Source organism: Mastomys coucha, unplaced genomic scaffold (genome assembly GCF_008632895.1).
Source record: "Mastomys coucha isolate ucsf_1 unplaced genomic scaffold, UCSF_Mcou_1 pScaffold11, whole genome shotgun sequence".
Taxonomy (NCBI): domain Eukaryota; kingdom Metazoa; phylum Chordata; class Mammalia; order Rodentia; family Muridae; genus Mastomys; species Mastomys coucha.
This window is the reverse complement of record NW_022196893.1, coordinates 7,327,045-7,336,226: the sequence shown is the minus strand read 5'-3', so window position 1 is coordinate 7,336,226 and position 9,182 is coordinate 7,327,045. Positions and strand designations below refer to the sequence as shown.

Below are 9,182 nucleotides of genomic sequence, written 5' to 3'. Positions count from 1 at the left end.
AATCATGTCAGACCCTTACACCCTCAAGACATGCTGCGGAGCAGCGACCCCACGTCTTGTCCAGCTGACCAGAGGCTTCAGCCCCATCTGGGCCCTGGGAGCTGGCCTTCATCTCCCAGAGCAGTTCCAGAAAGGCAATGGCGTAGGAGTCCTGAGGGTGACCAAGGCCCTGTAAGAGCAACTAGGCAAGTGGAGGAATGCCTGCCTAGCAGCTATAACCAGGATCTTGGGGGAGAGGGGATGCCTACCGAGGGAAGGAGGCCTGGCATTGGGAGCTGTGCTCATGGGATGAACAACCCATTGGATGAAGATGTTTTATTGTACAAATCCCACAGAGGCCCCAGGGTGAAGGCTGCAGCCCCAACCTATCCCTGGGTCTGGGCCTGCTCTTTGGTCCTCACCCTGGTCTTTTCTCAAAAGCCAGGTCTCTTATGGAGTGTGAAATATTCATATTGTCTGTGTGTAGGGAGGCCACCTTGGGCCACAGGACCTGTAACCACCCCACTCCAGGTGGAGACAAGTATGAAGTAACTCCCACACGCCCAAGTTCAAGAACCACACTGGTCCACACAGTCCTCTCCACTTCGAAATACTTGGTAGATGCTGGTGGGAGGGAACATGGCAACGGCGCCCAGCAGAGAGCCCACCTGAATAGCCACCCCAGCTGCGAGCAATGCTGGCCGGCCTCCACTGTGTAACATGGAACTGATCGCCACTTTGATGTACGAGAACACGCCTGCACATAGTACCCATGAGAGCACCTGGAAGTGGTGGGGAGGTGGGAGTAGAGGAGAGATTCGAAGCAGCGGGCTGAGCATGAAATTCCCCTGCTGCAAGACAATCCCTGTTCCTGCTTCATGTCCCCATTATACTTACCACGAGGGCCACACCTGCAGAGGTTCCCACCAGAGGAGGACAGGGACTTAGGACTGCCAGTGTCATCAGGTAGGTGGCAAAGAGCATGCCCAGCACAGATAGACCACACAGCCCTGCCAGAGACCTGCCAAGGATGGGCTGAGATTCAGGACTGGCTGCGTCAGGCTGTGGCCCACCTCAAGCTCCTCCCCACAGGGGTCTGGGGTCCATGTGCACCTGCACAGCACTGCCATGGCCAGAAAGCAGGCAAGGGGGTTGGCAGAACTACCCAGTACGACTGCCAAGTGGTAGGCCAGGCGTCCATAGGGCAGGCAGGAAAAGCTCTGTACAGCAGGCAGCACACCGTTGGTCAGAGCATTGGTGACAGCCAGCAGCCCCAGTAGACAGGCACTTCGGGAAGAGAACAGCTGACGGGCCTTAGGGTCTGGGCTCGAAACAATGCCTGCCACCTGGCCTGGTGACTCCTGCAAGGGTGAGTCCTCTTCCTCTTCCTCCTCTGTTCCTGGTGTTTCTACCTGAAGCCCTGTACCCATCGTGGGTTCAGATGTTGGGGATGGCAGTAGTAACAGGAGGCCTTGGAAGGCAGCAGCTGAAGTGCCCAGAAGGGCTGTCAACACCCAGAAGAACGTGGTGGCAGAAAACCGTTCAGGGAAATTGATGGGAGACACCTTGATCGGAGGCCCAGTGGTGCCGTTGGCAGGCACATGCAGGCACTCAAGGCGGCCCACCCCCTGGCCCAGGGCTAGCACACAGAGCAGGAGGGCACTCAGGCCCTGACCCAGGAAGAAAGACCGTAAAAAGGGAGGTGGTAGGTGGCTCAGGAAGGGCAAGAAAGTGACATTAGAGGCACAGCAGGCCAATGCCAGTACAAACGCCAGCGTTAGGAAGGCCACCGAGTGGGGCTGTCCTGCCACTGGGACCACATGGTTCCACAGAGGGGCCAGCAGGCCTGTGCCCACTATGCTGAGCCCCTGAACCACTTGGATAGGGATCCGCTCGCCCTTGCCGCGAGCCAGACGCCTCCACAGGGTCACCAGCAGCAGACCCAGGTTCCCCAGCGCCACAAGCACTGAGAGGTACGAAGGTAGACTCCAACCTGCAGCAGGAGGAGGAGACAGTGTAAAAGGCACCAGGCTAAGGAACAGAGAGCAGCAACAGCAGTAGCCCACCTCCGCCCACTTCTCTTCACTCACTCTCCGGGAGCTCTTTCACCACCACAGGTAACTCTACCCAGATCCCATTGACAGCAGCCCAGGAGCCCATGCCGAAAAGGGCCACCAGCAGATGGGTCAGCACCAGTCGGCCCAGTGGAGGTGCTGCCATTAGGTCAAAGGTCAAGGCGGTCCCTCCAGGACAAAGTGAAGGTAACAGTCTGCTCTTTCCCCACGCAGGTCCAAAGCTCCTCTAGCTATTCTAGAGAAAAAGAGTCAAGCTTCTTTCACCTGGAGGGAGACAAAAAAAAAAAAAAAAAAAAAAAAAAAAAAAAAAAAATGCGAGTGGACAGAGTCGGGAGTCTGAGGTGAACAGATTGCAAAACCAAGGCACCTAGAGGGAGGCGGCAGATAGATCAGGAGCTGCACCTACCAAGAAGCCTGCACCGGGACCCCTCAGAACAAGTCAGGCAAGCCGGGGAGCAAGAAGCTGGCCTAAAGCGTGGCTCCGGGAAGGAGGACTAGCGAAAGAGCGGTCCTTGATGCTTGCGGAGGACCGAGTCTCCGCGCCTCTAAACCAAACTGGATGACAGCGAACTTCAAGCGGCTGGCGAGGGTCGGCGAGGGGCGTGGCTGGATGGCTTTATTCTGGGCTCCTCCGCTGAGTGCCGTCCACCTGCCAGGGGCGTGGGGCCGGAGCAGCCCGCCCAGCCCCCGGAGCACTCCACTTTGCCCGGAAGGCAGCCAAACCCCAGTCTAAGAAGCCGGCTAATGCGCTAGACTCGCGGCGGAAGTCCCACCCCCGGAAGCTAAGTGGAGTGCAAGGCGTGAGGTTAAGGGGCCACGCCCCTTCCTCTCAGCACCCCCCCCCTTCCGCTTTTAGTATTAAGCTGCCGGGGCTATGGCTCCTGTGGCCTCTGGGCGAGTTAGGCGTCGAGTTCGAGGCTCCAAGCGGCCCGATGCGCGGGGCCGCTCGGCCGAGGACTGGTGGTGGGACCGGCTGGCACCTCGCGGCTCTGGGTACCACCTGCTGCAAGCAGACAGCATGCTGCTCGTGCTGCCGGACCTGGAGCCTGCCCGCGCTCGAGCGCACAGGCGCGCCCCTCGCCGCGCTCCCAAGTCACTGGCTCGTGGTCCCACGGCTGTCGCCAAGCCCAGGACCAAACCCCGACCGGAGCCGTCACTCGATCAGGGCCTGGACTCCGGCTGGGGAGACCGTATTCCCTTAGAAATCCTGGTGCATATTTTCGGGCTGTTGGTGGCGGCTCATGGGCCCATGCCGTTTCTTGGCAGGTACATTAACAGCGCCTGCCGGGGTATATAAACTGTTGCACTGAGCGGGCCGTGCGGAGCAGAGGGCAGAGCATCTCAACGGGCGTACGCTTCAAGTTGCTCCGGCACCTGTCTTCGCTTGGAGCTCGGAGCCTGGCTTTGAGAACGGGCGAGAGTGGGCTTTGAGACCGTTGAGCTGCCAGTTGCAGGGGGCAGCTCTGCCGCTCCTAAGACACTTAATTGCAGGCATTACCCACAAAAGGCCATGCACTCTCAGCGAACTCTTTCTTCTCCTAGGGCTGCACGCGTTTGCCGTCATTGGCATGAAGCCACCTCCCACCCTTCACTCTGGCATACTGTGACCCTGTCACCCCCGCTGGTTGGCCGGGCTGGCAAGGGCAACCTTAAGGGAGAGAAGAAACTCCTTGCTTGCCTGGAGTGGCTCATACCCAATCGGTGAGGGCTCCTTGTCAAATCTTAGTCTTTGCTCTGCCTGTGTCTCCCTGCATCAGCGTTAAGTAGGGAGGATTCTGGTCAGAAGGGGGCAACGTAAGCAGTCTAGCACAATCACAGCTGGGCCTTGCTGTCGCCCAGGTTTTCACAACTCCAGAGGTTGACCCTCATCCACTGGAAGTCTCAAGTACACTCTGTGTTGGAGGTAAGAGCTTGAGACTGCCCTGCACACCAGCTGTAACGTTTGAGTTGACTATTATGGGGAGAGTGCCCTGGTGATGTCCCACAGAGATGTCTGCCTGCCTGCCTGCCTGCCTGCCCAGTTTCATCTTGCTGGCATCTCAGGAAATTGCTGGAGGAGACAGCACCCAAGCAGGCCTGGCGTGGACTGAATGGAGTCATAGCTGGGACCAAAGGGTGGTCTTGTAGATAGACCTTTACCTGCCCTCCACAACCCCAGATAGTCTCTCTCTCTCTCTCTCCCTCCCTCCCTCCCTCCCTCCCTCCCTCCCTCTCTCTCTCTCTCTCTCTCTCTCCAGCTGGTTAGCAAGTTCTGCCCTCGGCTCACCTTCCTCAAGCTTTCAGACTGCCACAGTGTGACTGCTGAAACTCTGGTCATGTTAGCAAAAGCCTGCTGCCAGCTCCACAGCCTGGACCTACATCATTCCATGGTGAGTCCTTTGTCCTTTGTGGAGGGCGAGGTGGGGGGGGGGGGGCGACCCTGAAATCGCCTGGGCCCTTGTGACAGGAGCTGTACCTTTGTGCTGGATCCCCAGGTGGAGTCCACAGCTGTGGTAAGCTTCTTAGAGGAGGCAGGGTCCCGAATGCGAAAACTGTGGCTGACCTACAGTTCCCAGACAACGGCCATCTTGGGTGCACTGCTGGTAGGTCGAGGGTGGGCAGGGAAAGGGCTCAGTGGGCACCGCCAGGCCTTTGACTTAGTAGTGTGTCTCCCCACCATTTACAGGGCAACTGCTGCCCCCAGCTCGAAGTCCTCCAGATGAGCACAGGCGTAAATTGCAATAGCACACCCCTGCAGCTGCCTGTGGAAGCCCTGCAGAGAGGCTGCCCCCAGCTGCAGGTATTCACTCTCTACCCTCTCCCACCTGCCACCCTGCTCTGTATCTGCAGCCTGCCCCTCCTTCCTCCTCCCAGGTGCTGCGGCTGCTGAATCTGATCTGGCTCCCCAAGCCGTGTGGCCGAGGGGTGCCCCAGGGACCAGGCTTCCCCAGTCTGGAGGAGCTCTGCTTGGCGGGCTCCACCTGCAACTTTGTGAGCAATGAGGTTCTGGGCCGCTTGCTCCATCGTTCCCCAAAACTGCGCCTACTGGATCTTCGAGGCTGTGCTAGGATCACTCCTGCTGGTCTGTGTCATCTGCCATGTCAAGGTCAGCTGGCTTTGCTTGGGAAGGTGGGGGGTGGGGTCACTGCCTACCCTGCTAGTCACACCTGACTTCTCCCATCTCAGAGCTGGAGCAACTCTACCTGGGCCTATATGGCCTGTCTGATGGCTTGACGCTGGCTAAGAATGGCAGCCCCCTGTTGACCCAGAAGTGGTATCACACCTTGAGGGAGCTGGACTTGAGTGGCCAAGGCTTCAGCGAGAAAGACTTGGAACAGGCCCTGGCTGTTTTCTCAGGCACCTCTGGGGGCCTGCACCCAGCCTTGTGCTCCCTCAATCTAAGGGGTACTCGTGTTACACCAAGCACAGTCAGGTCAGTGCACTGTTTTCTAGTTCTGTCTCACCTGGGGACCAGAGGTGGGCTCCCTGACTCCACATTTCCAGGGGCCAAGAGGAGTGTAGACACTAGTCCAACTCCTTGAGGACACCAAGAGTACTAGACTTGGGCTTGGGTGGCTCTAGGTGGTAGGCCTGGTGTATAGTGAGGGCAGACTGGGCTCTCTGGCCAACAGCTCACTTTCCCATGGCGTGCCTGTTCCACAGTTCTGTGATTAGCAGTTGCCCGGGGCTGCTCTATCTCAATCTGGAGTCCTGTCGTTGCCTCCCCCGAGGTCTGAAGCGTGCCTACCGGGGCCTGGAGGAAGTCCAGTGGTGTCTAGAGCAGCTACTTATGAGCCCGTCCTCTTCCAGAGAGCCCACTTAGATGGCTACCAGCTTTATCCTGCCCTTTTTCACAGTGAGATGTTTGAGCTTTTGTTACAATAAAGTATTTTTAGGTACTCTGTAAAGTCCTTTGTTGTTTTATTTGAGATCCTTTTCACGCTAATCTAGGCTGGCTTGGAACTCACAGTGTAGCCCAGGCTGACTCACAGTAATCTACCCATCTCAGCCTCCCATGTGGTAGGCTCACAAGCAGGAACCAATACGGCAGACTGTGTACAGTCTTTAGAGTAAGCTGTTGGGTGAGGAACAGGGTTATTCATGATGGAATAGGGCTACAGCAGGCTGGGACCTGTGTGTGTGTGTGTGTGTGTGTGTGTGTGTGTGTGTATTAAGTGTCTTAGCTACCTTGGGACACAATTGTCTGAGGATAGGATAGGCAGTGAAGTGTAAAATCGTAGGGGAAAAAAAGACCTATATCAGCTACCAGAATCCATGAGGTGACAGTGTTAACAGCACTGGCGCAGGCTGTGCTGCCATGAGGGAGCCAGGCTACCTTCCAGATAGTGGAGACTGACCAGGGAAGGCATGCTCACTAGAAAGGTGTGGTCAATAGAAAAGCCCCTTCTAGAACCCTTTACCCCGAACTTCTAGAACCCAGGCAGCCCAGCCTGGACGGCTACCTGCTTCCCTGCCCTACTGTTGTCTGGCAGTTCTTGCTTCTTCCCTCAGCTGCAACCCTGGAATTGTCTCGGGTGGGAGCCCTGTATAAAGACAGTGGGGCAGTGACCGTGGGCAAGCTGTATGCTGACCAGTTCTACCTAATTAGGTCCCCAAGGAGCAGCAGGCCAGTGGCTCCCGTTTATCCACCTTTGTTAAGTGCCTCCGACTCTGGAACTTCAGACTCTTCTCTACCGAGCGCCACTTAGCCAATCAGCTCAAGAACAACGCCTTTTACCCCTTCAAGCAGCAGCAGCCGGATGGTGGGTAAGGGGCTGGGCGTGGCTAGGTTCCCACAAGTGGGGAGGGTGGCTGGGTTAGGAGGGTAGGCAGTTGTACCATGGAGAACCTCCACTGGGTGGGCCCTTTCCCCGAATCCCTGCTACTGTCCTGTAGCTATGGGCAGCTCCCAGCTGTCCTCATGTGCTGGGCCATGCCGCCCTCAGTCTTTGTACTCGAGTACTACTTGGACACGCTCTGGAAGGGGACGGTGCTCTTTATCATCTGCCTTGTCTTCATTTCCTGTAATGTCCTGAGAGAGGTCAGAGCCCCTGCACCCCGCCCCACAGCCTCTTTTCCTGGGGTCACATGAGAGCCTCTTGTGTCCATTAATCCCTGGTGCCCACAGGTGAAGCATCAGGAGACCTGGTGCTTTCCTGCCTATGGCATGGCTATAGGCCTGTGGCTCATGCTCTCCTCAATGCCCCAGCGCCGCCTAGTGTTGAACCACACACGCGGCATGTACCACTTCTCCATCCAGGGCCGAACTGTATGTCAGGGACCAATGCATCTGGTCTACGTGCGCCTGGCACTCAGCTCTGATGGTGATGCCCGGGATTGGAAGGGGTCAGAGGGGAAGGGGTGTGGATTCAGAGCTGGAAGGGGCCTACAGTCCACCTGGACACGCCCAGCCTTGGAAGCCCCACCCCTACCATCCTACCCCTAGGCTCTAAGGAGGAGGTTAGGTTCCTGGCTCAGTTGCTCATCTATTGGCAGCCTATGGAGGTCGCTTCTTCCAGCTGGTCCTTTGTGGCCACAAGCTAGAGCCACTTGTGCTGGTGCAGCTCTCAGATCGCTATGAGGTGGGTCCTGCCCCAAACCCCGCCCTCAGTCCCCCAGCCCCCAACAAAAAGAAACTACTGTTTGCAGTTCTTGGACGGGGCTGTTTTGCACTCAGAGGGTAAATATAGCACTCCTGAGACCTCCACTATGTTAAGGGTAGCAGGAGCGCTGGGAATTTTGGGCAGGGGTGGGGCGGGGATACTCCCCCGTTAAGGGGGGAAGGGACACCTAAAAAGCATGCTGGTGGGGATTCTCTTATCCGGAGAACGGAGAACTGGCTGCCACTCGCTTATTCATAGCAAATGGAATTCTTGGGCCGGCACATTGCCCGGAAACTCAACATCAACTACTTTGACTATCTGGCCTCCTCCTATCGTCATGTAGTCCGCCACTGGCCACTGGGAGCCTCCTTTAGCCCTGGCATTGTGCAGCGGAAAACACGAGTCTACACTAAGTCAAGTGTCAGTGACCTGGATGTGTAACCCTGGGGCCTGAACCCTGGCCTCCTTTTGCGCCTACCCTGTGTCCCTTATCCCCCATCCAGGAGATAAGCCAGCCACACCCACTGCCCTTCCTCTAACTAAAGCTACTTTAGCCCTCCAATCAGAAGGTTTCCTGTCTGTCTGTCCGTTTGTTCTCAAGGGGTCTTCTGTTCAGGGTCTTCCCCTAGCCCAGACCTTCCAGGGCCTGAGGAACCGCATCTTCTCCAGCTGCTGGAGCAAATTCCAGAATTTTGGTTAGAAGAAGATGGAAGACTATCAGGGTAGCCCCCCTCCCCACCAGTGTCTAGACTCATCACCAGACTTAGGACTTCCTGCCCCTCTGAGTCAGCAGTGTTGAACTGGTGCTAACCAGTGAAGGGGTCAGACTATGATTAGTCTGTCTGACTTAGGCACCTGCCCCTAGTCCAGCCAGCAGTGATATGGAACATACTCAGATGCCTTGGGCCTCTTGGTATAGGCGAGACTGTGTACCCCAATGTTGTGTCTGAACACTTGGCTTCCAGATTCCTTAGCCAGGTTACCAGGCTCACCATAGAATGTGCTTTGTGTCCCCAATGAGCTCCCTTGTCTGACAAAACACTCTAGCTCCCACACTAGCACCTGAGGCCTGGTACCTGAGGCTGCCATGGGAACAGAGGACCACTGTGCACCTGTGCACTGTGGCCAACGTGTGTTGCCTGGTACCAGGACTAGCTACACAATTTGCAAAGCCACAAGATGAAAATATAGAGCCCTTGTTAGAAATGTTGTTAAGGAGCTGGATTTGGTGGAATATACCTGTAATCTCAGCTTTGGAGAGGTGGAAGCAGGAAGATCAGAAGTTCAAAGTCATACTCCGACTTATAGTACATTCCGGGCCAGTCTTGGGATACACAAGACCCTGTCTCAACAATAACAGCAAAGGTTATTAAGGGGCTAGGCATAGTGGGATACCTTTAATCCCAGAACCCAGAAGGCAGAGGCCAGTGGATCAATGTTAATGAGATTCTGTTTGTTGTGGGCGACGTTAATAAGGGATCTGGAATATAGGATGTCGCTCACAATGGAATGCTTCTTTGGCATGTGCAAGGCATGGGCTCCATCA

The 9,182-nt window shown here is 56.3% G+C and overlaps 3 protein-coding genes across 9 annotated transcripts; 2 read left to right on the top strand and 1 right to left on the bottom strand.

Moving 5' to 3' along the window:
- Nucleotides 1-300: 300 nt before the first annotated feature.
- Slc52a2 (solute carrier family 52 member 2) lies at nucleotides 301-2,835 on the bottom strand. The gene is made up of 5 exons (XM_031347574.1): nucleotides 2,461-2,835; nucleotides 2,070-2,318; nucleotides 1,093-1,972; nucleotides 877-1,000; nucleotides 301-761 (listed from the first exon to the last, which is right to left on the bottom strand). The coding sequence occupies exons 2-5, from the start codon at nucleotides 2,197-2,199 to the stop codon at nucleotides 549-551; spliced, it is 1,347 nt and encodes a 448-aa protein (XP_031203434.1). The 5' UTR covers nucleotides 2,200-2,318; nucleotides 2,461-2,835; the 3' UTR covers nucleotides 301-548.
- A 62-nt stretch (nucleotides 2,836-2,897) lies between these two features.
- Nucleotides 2,898-8,023, top strand: Fbxl6 (F-box and leucine rich repeat protein 6). Of its 7 annotated transcripts, none has more exons than XR_004112268.1 (11): nucleotides 2,904-3,320; nucleotides 3,597-3,755; nucleotides 3,894-3,957; nucleotides 4,292-4,423; nucleotides 4,529-4,636; nucleotides 4,720-4,833; nucleotides 4,908-5,139; nucleotides 5,220-5,466; nucleotides 6,643-6,796; nucleotides 6,980-7,074; nucleotides 7,530-8,023. XR_004112268.1 is itself a non-coding variant. In XM_031347536.1 (10 exons), the coding sequence occupies exons 1-9, from the start codon at nucleotides 2,929-2,931 to the stop codon at nucleotides 5,854-5,856; spliced, it is 1,608 nt and encodes a 535-aa protein (XP_031203396.1). In that variant the 5' UTR covers nucleotides 2,904-2,928; the 3' UTR covers nucleotides 5,857-5,889; nucleotides 6,643-6,758. The 7 variants fall into 7 exon arrangements, 2 of the variants coding, with proteins under 2 accessions (XP_031203407.1, XP_031203396.1); XR_004112279.1 differs by having other exon boundaries at nucleotides 6,643-6,800; XR_004112269.1 differs by lacking the exon at nucleotides 6,980-7,074 and having other exon boundaries at nucleotides 7,480-8,023.
- On the top strand, nucleotides 6,874-8,077 carry Tmem249 (transmembrane protein 249). Its single transcript, XM_031359362.1, has 4 exons — nucleotides 6,874-7,074; nucleotides 7,162-7,357; nucleotides 7,530-7,615; nucleotides 7,895-8,077. The coding sequence occupies exons 1-4, from the start codon at nucleotides 6,874-6,876 to the stop codon at nucleotides 8,075-8,077; spliced, it is 666 nt and encodes a 221-aa protein (XP_031215222.1).
- The last annotated feature ends 1,105 nt before the right edge of the window (nucleotides 8,078-9,182 follow it).

Bases quoted from the DNA above. Each gene is read 5' to 3' on its own strand.
- Slc52a2 (XM_031347574.1), bottom strand. From the start codon at position 2,199: ATGGCAGCACCTCCACTGGGCCGACTGGTGCTGACCCATCTGCTGGTG. The intron at 1,973-2,069 runs GTGAGTGAAGAG...CTCCTGCTGCAG, and splicing joins GGTGAAAGAGCTCCCGGAGA to GTTGGAGTCTACCTTCGTAC. The intron at 762-876 runs GTAAGTATAATG...CACCACTTCCAG, and splicing joins CTGCAGGTGTGGCCCTCGTG to GTGCTCTCATGGGTACTATG.
- Fbxl6 (XM_031347536.1), top strand. From the start codon at position 2,929: ATGGCTCCTGTGGCCTCTGGGCGAGTTAGGCGTCGAGTTCGAGGCTCC. The intron at 3,958-4,291 runs GTAAGAGCTTGA...CTCTCTCTCCAG, and splicing joins AAGTACACTCTGTGTTGGAG to CTGGTTAGCAAGTTCTGCCC. The intron at 4,637-4,719 runs GTAGGTCGAGGG...CACCATTTACAG, and splicing joins CCATCTTGGGTGCACTGCTG to GGCAACTGCTGCCCCCAGCT.
- Tmem249 (XM_031359362.1), top strand. From the start codon at position 6,874: ATGGAGAACCTCCACTGGGTGGGCCCTTTCCCCGAATCCCTGCTACTG. The intron at 7,075-7,161 runs GTCAGAGCCCCT...TGGTGCCCACAG, and splicing joins CCTGTAATGTCCTGAGAGAG to GTGAAGCATCAGGAGACCTG. The intron at 7,616-7,894 runs GTGGGTCCTGCC...GCTTATTCATAG, and splicing joins AGCTCTCAGATCGCTATGAG to CAAATGGAATTCTTGGGCCG.